General features: G+C 55.3%; 1 protein-coding gene across 4 annotated transcripts in view; it reads left to right on the top strand.

Moving 5' to 3' along the window:
• Positions 1 to 20,818, top strand: part of KCNIP3 (potassium voltage-gated channel interacting protein 3) — a 90,905-nt gene that overhangs the window by 48,398 nt on the left and 21,689 nt on the right. Inside the window, exon 1 of one of the 4 annotated variants that reach the window (XM_010362065.2) lies at positions 1,845 to 2,450. The exons of the other annotated variants lie outside the window; for them this stretch is intronic. Within the exon in view, the coding sequence (XP_010360367.1) occupies positions 2,348 to 2,450 (103 nt within the window). The 5' untranslated portion in view covers positions 1,845 to 2,347. Of the gene's footprint in view, positions 1 to 1,844; positions 2,451 to 20,818 lie in introns of those variants that run through there. 4 annotated transcript variants of the gene reach the window in all.

Genomic DNA, 20,818 nt, shown 5'->3' with positions numbered 1-20,818 from the left:
TGGGAACTGGGAAGATGCTCAGGAGCACCCAGGGAAACAGAGGCAGAGAAGAAGGGTGGATGCCAGCCTCAGGACCCCCAAGATGGCCTCCTTTGCATGCTCAATTCTCGATCTCAAGCATTGGAGCCCCTGCCACGTGCCAGCCTGCATCTCATTCCATCCTTTCAAGCCCCTGGAGAGGCTGGATTATTGTTCCCATTTTATGGATGAGGAAACTGAGGCTTAGAGGGGTTATGTACCACTAGGCTTTCACAGGTCACTGATGGAGGCTGAGCTGGCACTACCTGGGCACAGGCTGGATCTTGCTCAGCACTTACGTGTGTAAATTACATTGCAGGAGGCTCTATAACAGCTCTGCTCCAACAGAGCTGTTTTCTCTGGGGATTGTTAGCCTCTCTGCTTAGAACTTTTGCCTTTGGTCAGTGGAGCATCACCACATCCCAATCAACTGGAATTAAAAGCTACGCATTTACAGTTCCTTAAAACTATTGCCAACGGCTCAGACATTTGACTAGGCATGCAATACAGTGAGGCTGCACTGCGCAGCCCTCTCCCACTCAGTTCCCACCAGAAACAGGCTGGTGTCACGGGAAAGTCCCCGCTCCGGACTCCAGCAGGCCTGGTTGTCCCTGTGCCCCTCCCATAATTAGCCCTCTAGCCTAGGTTTCCTCCCCGGTAAAACGGAGGAAGAGGAATGCCCACAGGGGAGTCCTTTAAGAATCACACGTAAGCCCAAAGGCTTGGCCCACATAGGCGCGCTCCAGGGGGCCCTCGCAGCCACACGCCGCGGCTCCCACCCCACCCAGGCAGCGAGCTCTGTGCCTGGGGCCAAGCATCAGCTGAATGAATGGCCGAGCGAGTGGCGGAGGCTCCCTAGAAGGAAGCTGCAACTGCTCAGGCCGTGAGTCCCAACAGGACGCGCGCTCACAGGCGTGGGGCCCAGCTGGATTTCCCCCTTGGTTAACACAGCGGGAAGGACGAGGTGCAGGCCGTGGCCGCGCTGCCCGGCGTAGTCCGTCCGGCGGGGATGCCCGCGGTGTGCCGCGCCCGCTGGGGGGCAGCACAGGCCCAGGCTCCCGGCTCAGGTCTCCGGACTCGCGGCTCCGAGGACCCCGGGCTCCGCCCGGCCACGCCTCGTCCTCCCCTGTTTTCTCCTTTCTTTTCGCGGCTTCCCCTCTTCTAACAGCCTCCGGCAGGAAGAAAGCCACCCACAAACGAATAAGCATGCCCTTGCCCTGCCCGCGCGTGGCACTCCGCATCCGCTCAGCTCTTCCCCGCCGCCCGCCCGGAGGCGGGCGTCTTCCCCTCTCTGCGGAGCAGGAGGCGGCGGCGGCTGCGAGTCCGTGACTCGACCAAGGTCACGCAGCAAAGTCAGCGCCCGAGCTCCGTTCCGCAGCCGCCAGGGCCAGAGCCCCCACTCCCCCTAAAGGCCCGAGCGCACGCGGGTTTCCGGAACGGGAGAACTTTGGAGACCAACTTCTGCATTTTCAAAGGGGGCCTGCCCGGGCCCAGTTTACTCTCCGGCGGAGGATCCGGGTTGCGGGAAATGCAGTGAGGGCTTCCCGGATCCCCCGCCGCCGACTCCGCGCGGGCCAGCGGGGCGGGGCGGGGCGGGCCGGGCTCAGCGCCTCCCCGGGAGAGCGCAGCCGCCGCCCCCTCCTCCCGGGCTCCCGGCCCCTCCCCAGCCCCTCGGCCCCCATCCTGCGCTTGGGAGAAACCGGCGACCGCGCGGCCTCCGGGGGCTGGCGGAGCAGCGGTGGCAACGCGCCAGACTCAGTCCCGGGCTGGCCCGTGCCGGGCGGGGCGGGGCCGGGCCGGCTCCCTCCGCCCTTCCCGGGCTGGCGCGGGGGGGCCGCAGGGACGCCTCCCGGAGTGGCCGCCGCGCCTAGGCCAATGAGCGCGCGGGGAGCGGCGATGGAGGCTGGGGAGGCCGGGAGCGTCCGGGACCCCCGCCGCCGCCGCGCCCCCGCGCCCCTGCGCCCGCGGGGCTGGAGAGGGGGCGACAGAGGCGCGGCGCCCGCGCGGGGCATGGAGGCGCCGCTGGCCCACGCTGGCCGTCCGCGCTGCGTTTCGCGCCGCCGCCGCCGCGCCTCGAAGTTTGCCGGCTGACTCGGAAAGTTGCGCTCGGGCTCGGCCGCCGCGTCCAGCCTCCGGCCTGCCCCGCTCGCCGCCGCCGCCCTCCGCGGGGCCCCGGCCCAGCCAACCCCGCAGCCCCCCCTGCCGGGGGCATGTGAGCCGTCGCCGCCCCCGAGAGGCCGTGCGGGCTGCACTGGCCCCGGCGCCTCCGAGGCAGTGTGCGGGCGAGGGGTGCGCCCGGCCCCCAGGGCCCCAGGCAGCCCGGCACGCCATGGGCATCCAGGGCATGGAGCTGTGCGCCATGGCCGTGGTGGTGCTGCTGTTCATCGCCGTCCTCAAGCAGTTCGGCATTCTGGAGCCCATATCCATGGAAGGTAACGCGTGGCCACCCGCCCCTCCGCCGCCTCCGCGGGAGACCCGTGGTCTGGAGGGAGGGACAGGCATCCGCACGCCGGGGTGCACTGGTCTGGCGAGGAGCGGCCTGGGCCGCCGCCCCCTCCCGGCTCCGGAGGGTTGGGCCTGGGAATAAGGAGACGTAGAGGGCCCGGGCTCCAGGGAGCCCCAGAGGGGACGAAGCCGCAGCGCTTGGGCTGGGTGTGAGCGAGGCGCCTGGTGACACCGTTAGCGGACAGCCCCTGCCGTCCTAGGCCTGCAGTCCGAGCGCCCCTGGTGAGCACACCAGCTTGGGCCGCCCTGTAGTGGGAGGTGGCACAGGGTGCAGATGACAGGAAGGACCCTCAGCCCAGGGCACCTGGCAATGGGGAGAGATTTGAGGCCTCTGCCGTGTGATGGGGCCTCCCCTTTCGCCCCCCACCTGGTATCCAGTTACCCCTCCCCAAGCAAGGTTCAAGCCCATGGGATCAGTAACCAAACCCGCAGGCGCCACATTTCTGTCCCAATAAAATATTAACTGAGGAGACAGACCCACACTTGGATCAGACATTGACGGGCCCCCTGGGGCCCTTCCATGGCACACCTGGTTCTGAAGGGGACCCTGAAGCCAGGGATGTAGGTTGCCCCCTGTTCAAAGAGGCCCCGCACCTCTGGACCCTGGGGAAGGGGCCAGCTCATCCTGTTCTCATCCCTGCTGCCCTCTCCGAGGACATGGGCATCCTGCCTGCCCCAGCACTCTGCTGACCTTGCTGGGCTCTAACTCTCAGTACTGAGACCCAGAGGCCTGAGGATGAGAGAGAGAGAGCCTGCCCCTGCCTAGGAGCTGCCCAGCAACCCTTCGGGCATGGGGATGTGCCCCGAGCCCCTGTGAAGGGCTGCTGAGGGCGAGAAGGGGCAGGAAGCAAGTCTTCCCTCCATTCTGCCTTCAGTGTCCAGGGCTAGTTCTTTTCCCAAAGTCCACGGCCACATGCCACTGACAAGCCACTGGACTCTGCCACACCTTGTCTCTTGGTGAGTGTATGAGGCCCAGAGAGAAGGGGCTTGCTCCGGGTGGCTCAGAGGGGTGCCACCAGGAGCTTTGGATTGGAGATGGGGAAGAAAGTGGCCCAGGCTGGGCCTTCACTCGGCCAGATGCTGGCCCTGGCAAGGGAGTCTGTGACAGGGAACTTCGTGGGAAATACAGGTGCTGGGATTGGGGCAGAGCGTGGAGGGGTGGGCGTCCTGTGCTGCTGTGCCTCAGAGGACCGTGCGTCCTGCAGGGAGTGCCATCCCCTGTCCTCTTGTCCCATTTCCTTTCCCCATCTGGAGCCTGCGGTGGGCGTGGAGGGTGGCTGGTGCCCAGGGAAGCTGTGATCTCTCCATTGCTCTTCCCTGATCCTCGGGGCCTCCAGTGGCCAGGAGCAACAGCCAGCCTCACTTCACTTAGTACCTCAGACCTTCCTAACAGCAGGCTCACCCACAGTCAGGGGCAGTGTGAAGTTTGCCTTTGTGATTTCTGAGGAGGGATTTCTTGGCAAGGTGGACAGTATGCACAAGACAACAGATGGTTTATTCCACCTGCCAAAAACCTCATTCAGGCTCCCATGAATCTCTGTCTTCTGGTGCATGTGCCCACTCATACCCCTGGAGTTCTGGGGTCTTGATCCAGTTGGGGGAGCTCAGAGCCTCACAGTCAGCTAGGCCTATCCTGGGATCCTGTCGCCTTCATAAACTGGCTGTAAAAATCCCTGAAACAGTCCGAGCCTCAGTTCACCATCTGTAAAGTGGGGCCGATAAGAATTCCTGCTCCCTAGGGCTGTGGCGGGCTCGAACTAGTCAGTGAGGTTTGCACGGATGGTAAATGTGCAGGCTTTGTGAGCCATGCTTATCAGGGATACTAGCGATGAGTGTCAGTGATACAGTAACAGCACTGAGTGAGCCATTCTCTCACTCAGACACCCCCACCCCCGTCAGACGGAGGGGGTTGTGAGTTCCAGATGTTCTGTTGGTGGGGAATGGTGTCAGCCACCCCAGGGCCTGGAAGCTCCCATTGGCCAGGCAGTGTCTAAGGAACTGTCAGATGAGCTGTGAGGAGCCCAGGCTGTCCCAGCAGCCTGGATGTGAGCTATCCTCAGTGCCGCTGGGGGCCGGAAGGGGACTGTTGGCCCAGCTCCACTCCAGGCCTGCGCGTGTGTAGTCAGAGGGGTCTCTTGTCCTCTCTGAGCCTCCGTGGTTCTCATCTGTAATAGACCAGAGTTATGGTGCCCTGGGGATTGCTAGGAACTAATGGATCCGGGTTCTGGGGACGCAGCCTTCTAGAAATACATTCAGCAGTCAAAAAGCCTTCCTCTCTGCCCTGGGTCCCCCATCAGTCCCTTTCCCTGGATGACCTCATGGAACAGTCACCTGCAGTCACTTTTCCTGAGCAGTAATGGAACAGGAAGCTCACCCCTTGATCCATGGACAAGGGGGCTGAGCCCGGGTTGGTGGCATGGCTGTCCTGACCACCAGGGCAAATCAGTGGGCAGCAGGGCATGGGCCTGGCCAGAGGCCAGGCTAGCCTCAGTGTGACAGACCCTGGGTGGTAGAAAGGCAGTCCTCATCCTGTCTGCTTAATTAGGATTTCTCCTTCCCTGGTAACCTACGGGATATCAGAGATGAAGAAGCTTCCTGCCATCCACGAGCCTCACCTCGGCAAGGGTGCGAGAGCCTGAAGCTGCTGGGATGGCCCTGAGGGCCATCAAGGGGATCTCGTCTTGGCTTTGGGACCTGGACCCTGTGGGGCAGGGTGGGGGTGGGGTCTGCCTCTGAAGGGCTATGGTGCCTGACACTCCATATTTAACACAGTGGGGTCCCAGCCCAGAAGGTCCATAAAGCTCCTGAAATTATGGGCAAGATTGTGTGCTTGGTGCTTCTTCCTGGAGTGCTGAAATACGGTTCTCAAGGGGATCTGTGTTCCCCAAGTGCTCGAAGGCTCGCCCCGTGGCTCTCCGTGGAGCCTTGCTGGTGGAGGGTGTTGGTGGGCCCCGGCGGGCAGCATCCCTGATGTGCTAGTGACATAAAGGTCCTCCTTGTCCCTCTGTGGTTCCGGGCTCCTAGCACATTCCTTGTAGGAGCCGAGACTCCCTTACATGCTTGATTTTTCCCCACAGCCTTGTCACTCCCCTAAGATACTGGGTATCTCAGTTTCTTTTCTTTTCTTTTTTTTTTTTTCGAGACGGAGTCTCATTCTGTCACCCAGACTGAAGTGCAGTGGCCTGATCTCGGCTCACTGCAAGCTCCACCTCCCGGGTTCACGCCATTCTCCTGCCTCAGCCTCCCGAGTAGCCGTGCCCACCCTGGGGCATTGAACCCTAAATCTTTGGGTGGAACCCAGGTACTGGGATTTTTAGGAGTTTGTGCCCTAGGTCCCCCATCAGTCCCTTTCTCTGGGTGACTTCATGGGGGAGTCACTGCAGCCACTTCTCCTGAGCAGTGTTCAGTGTCATCAGTGGTGAGCAAACTCTGAAGCCAGAGTTGGGAGTTGAGGCGCAAGGCCTTCGAGGACAGGGACTCTCAACGTGTGCTGTGGGTCAGCAGCAGCAGCAGCCCAGGAGCTTGGTAGAAATGCATCTTCAGGGTCGGGCAGGGAGGCTTACGCCTGTAATCCCAGCACTTTGGGAGGCCAAGGCGGGCGGATTACAAGGTCAAGAGATCGAGACCATCCTGGCTAAATCGGTGAAACCCCATCTCTACTAAAAATACAAAAAATTAGCCAGGCATGGTGGCGGGCGCCTGTAGTCCCAGCTACTCCAGAGGCTGAGGCAGGAGAATGGCGTGAACTCGGGAGGGGGAGCTTGCAGTGAGCCGAGATCGCGCCACTGCACTCCAGCCTGGGCAACAGAGCGAGACTCCGTCTCAAAAAAAAAAAAAAAAAAAAAAAAAGAAATGCATCTTCAGGCCCCTACCCCAAACCTGCAGTCTCAGAAAGTCTGGGCTTGGGCCCAGCAACTTCTCTCTTCCCCAGCTCCAGGTGCTGGGGACATACTGAAGCCTGAAGACTACTGCCCTGGCCAGGGGTGGACCTCCGCAAGGACATTTGCTTTTACTGAAACCCGGAGTCATCAGAAGGTTCCGAGCAGAGGAGTGAAGTGGCTTCGCCTTTCCGCAGGGTCCCGCTGACTGCTGTGTTGAGGGCAGACTTGGGGTGCGAGGCACCAGGGGAAGCAGATCCTATGAGAGGCATTTGCAGCCATTCAGGAGGGAGACAGCATCGGGGTTGGGGGAAGTCGCCGGTTCCAGATGTATTTCCCAGGGAGAGCTGTTGGTTTGCAGTGGGGCATGAGGGGAAGGAAGGAGTCTGGAAGATTGGCCTGAGCACCTAGAAGGTACGGCGGCCATCTTTTGAGATGGGGAAGTCTGGGGGCGGGGTGCAGGTTTGTGGGAAGGTCAGCAGCTCTATTTGGACCTGATAAGTTTGGGATGTATTAATTTTCTTTCACTGCTGTGACAGATTCCCACAGATTCAGAAGTGGCTGCAGTGGCTTCCCCATGAAGTCACCCAGAGAAAGGGACTGATGGGGGACCCAGGGCAAAGAGTCCCCCAAGAAACTCCTAAAAATCGCAGTGCCTGGGTTCTACCCAGTGATTTAAGGTTCAGTGCCCCAGGGTGGGCCTGGCGGGTATTTTTTAAAGGTCCCAGATGATTTGGTTTCATTCCTGAAACCAAAACAAATTTACTATCGTATAGCTGTGTGGCTCACAGACCTGCAGGGACCTCCCTGGCTCATGCCTGTAATCCCAGAACTTTGGGAGGCTGAGGTGGGAGGGTCACAGGAGGCCAGGAGTTCCAGACCAACCTCGTCAACATAGCAAGACCCTGTCTCTACCAAAAAAAGGGTCCAAGTGGAGCCATGAAGGAGGTGTTGGGGTGTACGTATCAGGAATTTATCAGAGTAGTCTGGCTGAGAAAGAATTCTACAGGCCACTGGCAAATGTGGGGATATAACACTGTGAGACTGGGGGAGTCACCAGAGAAGTGGGTAGGACAGGCCAGGTGGAGTGGCTCAGGCCTATAATCCCAGCACTTTGGAAAGCCGAGAAGGGCAGATCACTTGAGGTCAGGAGTTCAAGACCAGCCTGACCAACATGGTGAAACCCCGTCTCTACTAAAAATACAAAAATTAGCCGGGCATGGTGGCAGGTGCCTGTAATTTCAGCTACTTGGGAGTCTGAGGCAAAAGAATCACTTGAACCCGGATTGCAGTGAACCGAGATCATGCTACTGTACTCCAGCCTGGGCAACAGAGCAAGACTCTGTCTCAAAACAAACAAACAAGAAGTGGGTAGGATAGAAAGGGGACCAGATTCAAGGGCCCAGCCTGGGGCCCTCCAGCATTTGTTAACAGGTCAGGGAGAAAGAGCAGGGTCCGGAACACTGGAGAGTTGTGTCCTGGAGGCCAGGGGAGGAGGGGTAGCCAGGGGAGGTAGGGAGTGGTCCTGGGGTCAGAGGCTGCTGCCGAGCTGGTTGTGGACTCCGAACATGCAGGCTCCAGGTCACCTGAGGACGAGACCCAGCACCGGATTTAGCAGCCCCTCCTGGAATCTCCATGCCCCCTCGACCAGCCTTCCCCCCAGCCCTCCCTCTCCAGTCCTCCCTCCCTCCCTAGCTCTCCTTCTCCTGTCCTCCCTCCCCTGCCTTTCCCCCCAGCCCTCCCTCCCCTGCCTTTCCCCCCAGCCCTCCCTCCCCTGCCTTTCCCCCCAGCCCTCCCTCCCCTGCCTTTCCCCCCAGCCCTCCCTCCCCTGCCTTTCCCCCCAGCCCTCCCTCCCCTGCCTTTCCCCCCAGCCCTCCCTCCCCTGCCTTTCCCCCCAGCCCTCCCTCCCCTGCCTTTCCCCCCAGCCCTCCCTCCCCTGCCTTTCCCCCCAGCCCTCCCTCCCCTGCCTTTCCCCCCAGCCCTCCCTCCCCTGCCTTTCCCCCCAGCCCTCCCTCCCCTGCCTTCCCCCCAGCCCTCCCTCCCCTGCCTTTCCCCCCAGCCCTCCCTCCCCTGCCTTTCCCCCCAGCCCTCCCTCCCCTGCCTTTCCACCCCAGCTCTTCCTCCCCTGCCTTCCAGTTCAGGGACATCCTGTTGCCAGTTAGGGGCTGGCCAGGGGGCCTGCCAGGGCCCTGACCCACTGGCAATGCCAGACCTCCTCTGGTCATCACAACTGCTTACCAGACATGCCCAGGAGGGAGACAGGAAGGCAGATACTTTCCTGTGTGGAGTTGATAACAGTCTGGTCGCCCTGTCCGTGGCTGAAGAGGGTGTGCAGCCTGTCAGGTTGTTGCTTCAGTGATTTGGGGGTTCCCAGGCATCTGCCCCCTAAACCTGGCACTCTGTCCCAATGGCTATAGTCCCACCATTAGCCATGTGGGTTAGTGAGCAAACACTGAGAGTGTGTGCTGGGGTGGGAGCTGTAAGGGCCTCTCAGCTTGGTGGAATTGCATTCTGACTGGGGCAGGGGTGTCTCCTAGTGGGAGGACTGAGCCCTGTGCACAGAGTGAGTGAGTTGCCAAGACTGTGCAGGAGGCAAGGCCCTGGGAAGAGAAAGAGATGTTCTCCATGTGGAGAAGCTGGGTGGGGGCCTCCCCCACCACTCCACACAGAACCGATCCCAGCGGGAGAGCAGCTGACACCAGACCCCTCACTGGATGTGGCCGTGTCATCCAGTTCACCTCCCCCACGAAGGGCCTTCTGGGATCAGATCGGATTCAGAGGCCAGAGTGAGAGCAGCTGGCATTGAGCTGGAGCCGGGCATCCCGGCCTGCAGGCCCTTCCTGGTCTAGCACACTGGGCTTCCCTCCGTTCCAGCCCGGCTTGGCCACCTGCTTACAGGGTGACTTCTCTATGTTCAACCTCCTTGAGCCTCACCTTCTTCTTCTGTAGAATAAGGATAATAATACCTCCCCGTATCCACTTTAGCCAGAGGGGGTGCTGAGCCAAAAACACTTTGGAAAAGTTGAAAGAGGAACTCGGGTCTCAGAACTTCAGACGGGGAGGGCAAGCAGAAGTGGGTGCGGACGGGCGAGGCAGATGCAGCCCCAGCCCAGAGCTTTGTGACCACATCTGTGGCATGAGGCTCAACTTTGGCCGCTGCTTCTCTTAGCTCAGCTCAGATTTCCATGCAACTCTCAACCAAGGGTAGTTTTACCCGGCAGGGACATTTGGCAACGTCGAGAGACATTTTTGGTTGTCACAGCTGGGGAGGTGCTACTGGCATCAGCGGGGTACAGGCCAGGGGTGCTGCTCACCATCCTGCACCATGCAGGATGGCCCCAGCACAGCGAGGTATCTGACCCTGTGTCAGTAGCACCGAAGCGGAGGACGCTGTCCTAGAAGGAGCGCTGGCCGAGGGCTGGGAGTGCCACTTCACGTGGACAAGTCACTTCCGTCTGAGTGGTTTCCTCACCTGTAAGTGAGGGGCGGGGAGCAGAGGCACCGTCTCCCCTCGGAACTCTCCCGGACCCTGCCCTCTCCCTGCCCTCTCCCTGCCCCCTCAGGTTGTGTTAGATACACTGCCCTCAGATTTTCTGTGTTCCTGTCCCGCCCTGCCGTGGGCTCTCTCAGAGCAGCAGGGGCGTGTCTCTCTACACTTAGGGCCTCACAGTATGCCCAACACTGCCTGGCAAGCAGCGGGTGTTCAATCAATGTAAGTTATATGCCACCATAGCACACTTATTGAACACACATTTTATGCCAGGCAGCACAGGTAACACGGAGTCTTGGCCCTACCTGTAGAGAAGCTCTGGGACAGTGCCCTCTGCAGGGAGGGTCCCTCTGGCTGGGGCAGAGGCAGGGAGACAGGGTTGTGGGACCCTATGGTTTAGGAGTGACCTGAGCGGCAGAGACAGCGGAGGTGTGAGGTGTGATGGGGAAGAGGAGAATGCCTAGAACCAGGATGTGCAGGGTCCGGTCGACTGCCCTTGCTCCTCCCTCCTGGGAGGTGACCCCAAACACGCTGCACCCGCCCTCTGCGCACCTGCCCTGAAAGCGTCTCTAACTGCAGGGCCAAGGGGACCACCAGGGGCCTGGTCTTACAAAGGTGACCTTGGGGCCTGCTGGATCCGCAGCCATCTCTTGGCTTGGAGCAGGCCCAAGGGGCCATTGTGATCCTTCCTGCTGGTTCTCTTGCTCTCCTTCCCCCCAACACCCTCTCCCACTTTTGCTGGGGTCGGTAGTGATGCTGTGGGTGTGCTGCGTGCCCTGTTCCCTGGCTGGGCCTGCTGCCCTGTAAACTGCTAGTCCCTCAGGTCTCCTACAGCTCCTTGGGCAGGCTTTCCAGATCTGGGATGCTGATGACAGTGATAGGAACCAACCTCCAGAGAGCGCTGTCTCTTTGGGGGCACTTTGTGCATATCCCAATCTTGTCATCAGCAGGCTTGTTTCATCAACGAGGAAGCTGAGAGCCAGGGAACGGCAGAGCCAGGATGCATCTATTACTGCAGGGCCTCGGGGACCACTGGAGATGGTCGTGTGTGTCCCGGCCTCTTACAGGACAGGTGTCAGGAGCCCAACGTGGGCTGCCTGCCCTGGTCCAAGCCCACAGTGAGAGGACCCCTGCCCTGAGCCACTGTGGAGATTGCGTGTGTGAGTGTGCACAGGTCTTGCAAGGCAGCATCCGGCATGGACGAGGCGCTTTCTTTTTTTTTATTATTATTATACTTTAAGTTCTAGGGTGCATGTGCACAACGTGCAGGTTTGTTACATAGGTATACATGTGTCGTGTTGGTTTGCTGCACGCATCAACTCATCATTTACATTAGGTATTTCTCCTCATGCTATCCCTCCCCCAGCCCCCCAGCCCCCAACAGGTCCCAGTGTGTGATGTTCCCCACCCTGTGTCCAAGTTATTTCATTGTTCAGTTCCCACCTATGAGTGAGAACGTGCGGTGGTTTTCTGTCCTTGCGATAGTTTGCTGAGAAAGATGGTTTCCAGCTTCATCCATGTCCCTGCAAAGAACATGAGCTCATCCTTTTTTATGGCTGCATAGTATTCCATGGTGTATATGTGGTACATTTTCTTAATCCAGTCTGTCACTGATGGACATTTGGGTTGGTTCCAAGTCTTTGCTATTGTGAATAGTGCCACAATAAACATACGTGTGCATGTGTCTTTATAGTAGCATGATTTATAATCCTTTGGGTATATATGCAGTAATGGGATGGCTGGGCCAAATGGTATTTCTAGTTCTGGATCCTTGAGGAATTGCCACACTGTCTTCCACAATGGTTGAACTAATTTACACTCCCACCAACAGTGTAAAAGTGTTCCTATTTGTCCACATCCTCTCCAGCATCTGTTGTTTCCTGACTTTTTAATGATTGCCATTCCAACTGCGTGAGATGGTATCTCATTGTGGTTTTGATTTGCATTTCTCTGATGACCAATGATGATGAGCATTTTTCATGTGTCTGTTGGCTGCATAAATGTCTTCTTTTGAGAAGTGTCTGTTCAGATCCTTTGCCCACTTTTTGACGGGGTTGTTTTGTCTTTTTTATTGTAAATTTGTTTTAAGTTCTTTGTAGGTTCTGGATATTAGCCCTTTCTCAGATGGGTATGTTGCAAAATTTTTCTCCCATTCTGTAGGTTGCCTGTTTACTCTGATGGTAGTTTCGTTTGCTGTGCAGAAGCTCTTTAGTTTAATTAGATCCCATTTGTCTATTTTGACTTCTGTTGCCATTGCTTTTGGTGTTTTGGACATGAAGTCCTTGCCCGTGCCTATGACTTGAACATAAGCATTGCCTAAGTTTTCTTCTAGAGTTTTTATGGTTTTAGGTCTAACATTTAAGTCTTTAATCCATCTTGAATTAATTTTTGTATCAGGTGTAAGGAAGGGATCCAGTTTCAGCTTTCTACATATGGCTAGCCAGTTTTCCCAGCACCATTTATGAAATAGGGAATCCTTTCTCCATTTCTTGTTTTTGTCAGGTTTGTCAAAGATCAGATGGTTGTAGATGTGTGGTGTTATTTCTGAGGGCTCTGTTCTGTTCCATTGGTCTATATCTCTGTTTTGGTACCAGTACCATGCTGTTTTGGTTACTGTAGGCTTGTAGTATAGTTTGAAGTCAGGTAGCATGACGCCTAGGAGGAGGCACTTTCAGAGTATACATTCGCCTCACTTCTTGCCTGAAATGACCCGGGCCACATTCCCCCACAGCTACACATCACTACCTGTGTCCTAGGAGTTAGTGGGAAGGGAAGATGCACGTGGCCTGCACTTGGTCGTGTTGGGCGGCCTTCATCCTGTGCCCTGTAGAGTGAGCCCAGAGGCTACTGGCCCGGGGACTGCTGGGCTGGGCTTGCCAGCATGGGTGGCCTCTGCAGGAGACAGTGTGGGCTGGAGCCGGATGCTTGACGTTGCTCTAGGCTGGGAACCTGGGCAAGGCCCCTTCCTCCCCAGGTCAGCGGCTCCACTGTCACGAACCTAGACACAGGTGGTAGCATCACAGCAGTCTCACCACAGACTCACCAATGAAGTCTTACAAGTCCAGTGCCCCTTGATGGGTAAAAGGGACGGCTCAGCTCAGATTCAAAAGGGAGTCTTGCCCCAGAGGCCTCCCCTCACCCCACGACAGTTCCTGGACCTTCTGTGGGACCCTATGGTTTAGGAGTGACCTGAGCAGCAGAGACTAAGTGAAGGCTGAGATCCCCGGCCCGGGACAGTTCTGTGGAGCCCCATTTCATGGTATGTGGGATGCCCTGCCCCAAGCCCTCTTCCCCAAGCCCTCATGGATGGTCAGCCAGAGGCACCAGTGGGCCAACTGCACCTCTCAGGAGCTGAGCTCTGGTCCTCTAGAGGCTGGGCCCCTGGGGCAGTGGGCAGGGCTGCTTTCTTCCCTGGTCCCCTCAGGCCTTATGGGGATTAGGCAGTCTTCCTGCCCAGCGCACAGTCACTAAGGAGGGTATGATGTGAAGTCATAAGTGTAGGGCCCCACCGAAGCTCTCAGTAGACCCAGGACTGCAGGAATTCCGGGGCGTCCCATCAGTAAATTAAATTAATAGTATTGAAATGCAGTGTCTATGTCAGGAAGGCCATGAGTATTCCCCTTGGTGACCACATGCGTATTTTTGGAAATATCAGATCCAGTCACAATCCAGCCTGGCACTTTGCCTTGCTGGCCTCGCCTTGCTGTGGCTGGAGCCAGAACTGACTGGCTGTTGTCTGAGCCAGCTGTGCCCACTCCTGGCTTCTGTGTGTGTCAGGTACAGGCCGGGCACAGTGTCACACAGGGACATGAATGTGCTGCAGTGCACCAAGGGGACCTTGACCAGCAGCTTTGGGGAGTACTGGTTGGGGGAGCATCTGAATAGAGTATGTTCAGGAGGGGTGGGAGCCAGGAAGCATGGCACCTCTTCGGAGTTTTGCCACAAAGGGAACAGGATGGGTGACAGCTGGCAGGAGGCATAGGCTCAAGAGGTTTTTAGAGAATCTTCTATTGCTTCTGCTTCTCTCCTATGTGGCAAACTGCAGGAGGCCTATGAGGGGCTTTGCAGAGGTACTGGTGCAGCTCAGGGAGGTTTCACAGGCTTCACCCGTGGTGTGGCCAAAAAGTGCTCCTTGCCCAGTACCTGGTGCATTTCATCTTAGTAAGTTAAAGATTTGGAGCCACTTTGCTGAGCTTCTGCCCAGAGAGGACGACATGGGGTAGAGGACAGGACCTGGACTGAGACTTTTACACACTGAGAAGAAAGCTCTGCTTGTAATCTGTCGGGTTGCTGTACAACTTTTAGACATCAAAAAGCCCTCATGCTTTTACTCCTATGGCAAAATGCTTGTTGGATAGAGGAATTCAAACTTGATTGCAGCCCCCCTGGCTGTCAACAGTGTGTTAGCCTGTTTTCTGCTGCTATAAGAGAATACCACAGAGTGGGTAATGGTATTGTACAGAAATGTATTGGTTTACAGTTCTGGAAGCCGGGAAGTATAAGGTTGAGGGGCTGGCATCTGGTGAGGGCCTTCTTGCTGTGTCATAACATGGTGGAAAGCATCACATGGCTGAAGGGCCCAGGGAGGAAGAAAGAGTAAGAGGGGCAAACCCACTCTCATGGTGACAAACCCACTGCTGCAATAAGGGCATTAGCTCATTCGTGAGGGCAGAGCCCTCGTAAACGAAACATTTCTTAAAGGTCCCACCTCTTGCCAAGCATGCTGGTGCGCACCTGTAGTCCTAGCTACTCGGAAGGCTAAGTAAGGTAGGAGGATCACTTGAGCTCGGGAGCTGGAGACCTGCCTGTGCAACACAGTGAGACCCCCTTCTCAAAAACCAAACAATTTTTTTTTTTTTTCAAAAAGGTACCCTCTCTTAATACCGTTGCAGTGGTAACCAAATTTCAACCGGAGTTTTGGAGGGGACAAACATTCAAACCGTAGCATTCTGCCCAGCCCACCCCTGCAAAATTCATGCCTTTCTCACATACAAAGTATATTCATTATATATCCATCCCAATAGCCCCCAAACGTCTTAGCTCATGCCAGCAGCAACTCCTAAGCCCAGAGTCTCATCTGAATCAGATATGGGTGAGACTCAAGGCATGATTCATCCTGAGGCAAATTCCTCTCCAGCTGTGAGCCTGTGAAATTAAACAAGTTACTTGCTTCCAGAATACAATGGTGAGACAGCTGTGGGATGGACGTTTCCATTCAGGGAGAAACCGGCCAGAAAAAAGGGGATAACTGGTCCCAAGTACTTCCAAAACCAACGGTGAAGACCAACATTAAATCTTAAGAGTCGGGAAAGGCCGGGCGCGGTGGCTCAAGCCTGTAATCCCAGCACTTTGGGAGGTCGAGACGGGTGGATCACGAGGTCAGGAGATCGAGACCATCCTGGCTAACACCGTGAAACCCCGTCTCTACTAAAAAATACAAAAAAAACTAGCTGGGCGAGGTGGCGGGCGCCTGTAGTCCCAGCTACTCAGGAGGCTGAGGCAGGAGAATGGTGTAAACCCCGGAGGTGGAGCTTGCAGTGAGCTGAGATCCAGCCACTGCACTCCAGCCTGGGCGATAGAGCGAGACTCCATCTCAAAAAAAAAAAAAAAAAAGAGTCAGGAATAATGTTCCTTGACTCCACATCTTACCTCCTGGACACACTGGGGTCCCAGGCAGCCCCACCCCCATGGCTTTGGTGGGCTTGGCAGCTGCAGCAGCTCTCCAAGGCTGATGTTGCCAGCTGGTCAGACTGTAGCTCTAGAGTCTCAAGGGCAGCCCAGCCCCTGTGGCTCCACGAGGCATTGTCCTAGCAAGGACTCACTGGAGTGGCTCTTCCCCTGCAGCAGGTCTCTGCCTGGACCCCCAGGCTGTCTGATCCAGCCTTTGAAATCCAGGCAGAGGCAGCCATGCCTCCCCTGCTCTTGAACTCTGTGTGCCTGCAGAATTAGCACTACATGGGTGCTGCTAAGGCTTACTGCTTGCGCCCTCTGGAGCCGTGGCCTGCGCTACACTCAAGCTGTGGCTTGAGCCACAGCTGGAGCAGCCAAGGAGCACTGCGGTGAAATGTGAGGAGCAGAGTCCCAAAGGCAGTCTGGAGCAGCAGGCCCTTGGAGGGGCCCTGAGCCCGTCCCCTAAAATTATTCTCCCCTCCTAGAGCTCTGGGCCTGTGATGAGAGGGGCAGCCTAGAATATCCTGAAATGCCTTCATGATAAGTTCTGTCTTTAAGTCATTTCTTTCTTCTTTCATTTTACTATATGATATTAAAAGAAACCACACAGCACCTTCAATATTTTGCTTAGAAATTTCTTCTGCTGGGTATCCTGGTTCATCACTCTTTTTTTTTTTTTTCTTTTTTTTTTTAAGATGGAGTCTCCTCTATCGCCCAGGCTGGAGTGCAGTGGCACGATCTCGGCTCACTGCAAGCTCCGCCTCCCGGGTTCACGCCTTTCTCCTGCCTCAGCCTCTGGAGTAGCTGGGACTACAGGTGCCCGCCACCACGCCTGGCTAAGTTTTTGTATTTTTAGTAGAGATGGGGTTTCACCGTGTTAGCCAGGATGGTCTCGATCTCCTGACCTTGTGATCCGCCTGCCTCGGCCTCCCAAAGTGCTGGGATTACAGGTGTGAGCCACTGTGCCCGGCCTCATCACTCTTAGATTCTGCCTTCCGTGCTTCAGCCCAGGCAACAGTGCGAGACTCCGTCTCAAAAAAAAAAAAAAAAAAAAAAAAAATCTGCCTTGCATACACATGAAGCCACTGGGCATGGACACAATTCAGCCAAGTTCCTTGTCACTATAAGGATGGGCTTCTCTCCAGTTTCCAATACCTTATTCCTCAATTCCCTGTGAGACCTCATCACCATCCATATTTCTGCCAACATTCTGATCACAGCCACTTTAATATCCAGGACATTTCAGACTTTTCCTGCAGCTCTTCTCTTCTTCTGAGCTCTTAATGTTCTGTTCATGGTGACAGGCTTTTTTCTAGTCTGCTCCTCCAGACTCTTCCAGCCTCTACTCACTACTCAGTTCCAAAGCCACCTTCCCATTTTTAAGTATTTGTTATCACGACACCCACTCTCAGTACCAGTTTTCTGTCTTAGGCTGTTTTGTGCAGAATACCACAAACAGGGTAGTTTATAATGAACAGATATGTATTGGCTCACAGTTCTGGAGGCTGGGAAGTCCAAGATCGAGGGCTCGGCATCTGGGGATGGCCTTCCTACTGAATCATCATTCCATGGCGAAGAACAGAGAGAGAGAGAAAGAGAGAGAGAAAGTAAGAGGGGGCAAAGCCACTCCTGTGATAACGGTGTTAGTCCATTTGTGAGGGTGGGGCCCTCATGGCCTAAACACTTCTTGCAGGTTCCACCTCTGAATACTGTTACAGTGGTGACTGAATTTCAATATGAGTTTTAGAGGGACAAACATTCAAACCATAGCAAATGGGGACTTTGATGGGAACAAGGTGGCCCAGGACTAGCCCCTGGAGAAGGAGGAGAAGGGCCACGCTGGGGGAGAGGTAGAAAGGGAAATGGCTGAGTTTGTTGGCATCACAATTTTGCCCTGAGCAATCTTCTGCAAGTTAACATCTAAACACACGGAGCTGGAGCCCTAATCAATAGTAAAAGTCCAAGTTTCCTATAGACAGTGCTCTAATGTTACTTTGAAAAACCATGCAGCTACCTTCTTGTCTCATCTTCCATTTCTTGGTAATTTTGACTTCCATGTCCTGGTAGATGACACCAGCAGTCACTCAGTTCCCCAGGTCAGAAATGCGGGGTCATTCTGGACTCTGCCTACCCCACCCTGGTCAAGTCAGCAGCTAGAAACTCTGGCTTCTTCATTCCTGACACCTCCCGCCAGTTCCATTCACTCCATTCTCTTCACTGTGAAACCCTGTGGCCAGAGTGACCATTCTGGAGTGGAAATCAGACAACCCTTCATCTGCTTTGGGCCCTTCGATGGCTCTTGTGCCCACCTGTGCCTTGGCTCACCTTAGACTCCGTGCTCAGGTGCTCTTGACACCAGTTCACCTGCTATCACTGGACCTGAGTCTTGGAATATTCTCTCTTTTTCTCTGATTCTCCTGCCCACTCTGTGCCCAACAGGTATAAACATCAGGGAATGCTGGGGCCTGGGACAATCTGCAGGAGGCAGGCTCTGCCTAGAGACATTAAAATTAAAGCCGGCGCCGGTACTCCATAAACTCACCCAAGGAAACATAGCTGGGAGAATCCTACCCAGCACGTGTTCCAGAGCAGCTCCCATGCACACAGGCACTGTTCCAGGGCCGGGTACGGCAGCGAGGAGACCCGAATCCCTGCTGCGGTCACCCTGCAGAGGGAGAGGGGAGTCTTCTCTGGCTGCCATAACAAAATAACGCAGACTGGAGGACTTAAACAGCAGAAGTGTATTTTCTCCCAGCTCTGGAAAGAAAGTCTGAGAAGAGGGTGCCAGCAGGGTCCGTTTCTGGTGAGGGCTCTCTTCCTGGTGTGCGGACGGCTGCCTTCTTGCTCTGTCTTTATGTGGCCTTTCACTGCATGCACGTGGAGGCAGAGATAGCTGTCTCTCTTGCTCTTTTTATTTTCTTTTTGTTTTTGAGATGGAGTCTTGCTCTGTCGCCCAGGCTGGAGTGCAGTGGCATGATCTCAGCTCACTGCAAGCTCCACCTCCCGGGTTCAAGCGATTCTCCTGCCTCAGCCTCCTTAGTAGCTGGGATCACAGGCATGCACCACCATGCCCGGCTAATTTTGTATTTTTAGTAGAGATGGGGTCTCTCCATGTTGGTCAGGCCAGTCTCAAACTCCTGACCTCAGGTGATTCGCCCACCTTGGCCTCCCAAAGTGCTGGGATTACAGGCATGAGCCACCACACCCAGCCTCTCTTACTCTTCGTATAAGGCTACCAATCCTATGGGATAAGGGCTCAGCCTTGTGACCCCATGTAACCTTGGTTACCTCCTAAGGACCCTGTCTCCAAATACAGTCACGCTGGGGGTTAAGGCTTCAGTGATGAATTTGAAGGGACACAGTTCAATCCGTAGCACTAGCAAACAGAAATCTGCATATGCCAGGGAGCGATAGCCCAGTGAAGAGAGAAACAGATGAGGATAGAGAGAAATGGAAGTGTCCCTCTGAGGAGGAGGTGATATTTGAGCAGAGGCCGGCAATAGGGGGACCCTACGGGGAAAGCGTGCCTGGTAGGTTTGAGGGGCACCCACATGGCTAAGGTGGAGACAGTGAAGAGAGAGACATGGGAGATGAGGTCAAAGCTGGGGAGCTGGGGACGCTTATCAGCCATCTGAGGACTTTGAATTGTATACTGAGAGCTTGGGGGAAGTTGTGGAGCAGAGGCGTACGTGATATGTTTACACACTAGCTTCCTCTTGCACATTTGAAGACTAGACTAACAGGGTCCAGGGTGGAAGCCTTGGGCCTGGGTGGAGGGAGGCGAGGGGAAAGGCGGGCTCAGAGGCGGAACACGTGTTGACAGTGGAGCTGGCAGGACTTCGACACTGGGCTGAGTGTGGCCCCTCCGGAGCTCCGGCAGGTAGAGTTGCATCAACTGAGCGGGCAAGGCTGTGGGTGGAGCAGGTTTAGGGGGAGGCTCGGGAGCTCACTTGGGACATGTCCCCGTAACAACCTCCCCGACATCCAGTGCAGATGGCAAGGACGCATGTGAGCCCGGAACTCAGGGGAGAAGCTGCCCACATCCCTGATCAAGGCTAGACTTCAAGTGACTTTCAGGTTTGGCAAGTTAAATGAGTAACATCTTTTTCTCATTGTTCTCGTGCATTTTCCATACTAATGATTTTGAATACCTCTGTGTGGGCCTTCCCAGCTTCCCCCTCTGTCAGTTGCCTTTTCACATTCTCTGACCCTTTCTCCTGGGATTGCTGTCTGCTTTCTGTTTTGTCCAAGCATCCAGGGTTTCATCCAGACCAGAGGTGTCTGTTCACATGCTCTCTCATTTTCTCTGGCTCTGGGAAAATGAAATTGTAACCAATTCAATTAACCTCTAATAAACATATATTTAATAAGTGAGTTATAAAGAATAACATACTGAACACCAGCAAACCCACCCTCCCCTGTCCCAGCCCCGTGGAGGTTCCCACAGCCAGATCTGTATGTGTCACTCCTTGATTTTTGTTCTTATGATTTTATCTCTTATCTTGCCTACAAATATAGGATTCAGTTGTTCTTGGCTTTGAATTTTATGAAAAATGGACTTCTACTGGTTTCCTAGGACTGGTTTTTCATTCAGCAAGATGTAACTTGCTTTGTGTTAACACAGTTCACTCATGTTTTCACTGCTGTGTACTATTTCATCAGGTGCATACACCACAATATGTATTTTGTATTTTTTCATTTTTATTTATATAGTTTTTAAGACAGGGTCTCACTGTGTCACCCAGGCTGGAGTGCAGTGGTGTGACCATTGGCTCACTGCAGCCTTTTTCCTCCCCAGCTCAAGCAGTCCTCCCACCTCAGCCACTTGAGTAGCTGGGACCACAGGCACCCGCCACCACACCCAGCTAATTTTTGTATTTTTAGTAGAGATGGGGTTTCGCCATGTTGCCCAGACTAGTCTCAAACTCCTGGGCTCAAGCGATGCTCCTGCTTCGGCCTCCCAAAGTGCTGGGATTACAGGTGTGAGCCACCTAGCCCGGCCTAAACCAGAGTCTATTTATCTGCTCTGTTGTCAGTGGACATTTGGTTGATTCAAGCCATTATTGTAAAGAGTGCGCCCATGGTTGTTCTTATACGTGTCTCCTGAGCACTTGGATGTAGCATGTATACTAGGAGAGGATTCCTGCGTCCTAGGCCCAGTGTTAATTTTATACAATTTATATAATACATAATTCCTATGAAAATTGCAGATAGATTTCCACAGTGTTTGTACCAGTTCCCACATTCACTAGAGCCG

This window comes from Rhinopithecus roxellana, chromosome 17 (assembly GCF_007565055.1).
Source record: "Rhinopithecus roxellana isolate Shanxi Qingling chromosome 17, ASM756505v1, whole genome shotgun sequence".
NCBI classification, from domain to species: Eukaryota; Metazoa; Chordata; class Mammalia; order Primates; family Cercopithecidae; genus Rhinopithecus; species Rhinopithecus roxellana.
The sequence above is the reverse complement of the archived record's forward strand: the minus strand, read 5'-3'. Positions and strand labels throughout refer to the sequence as shown.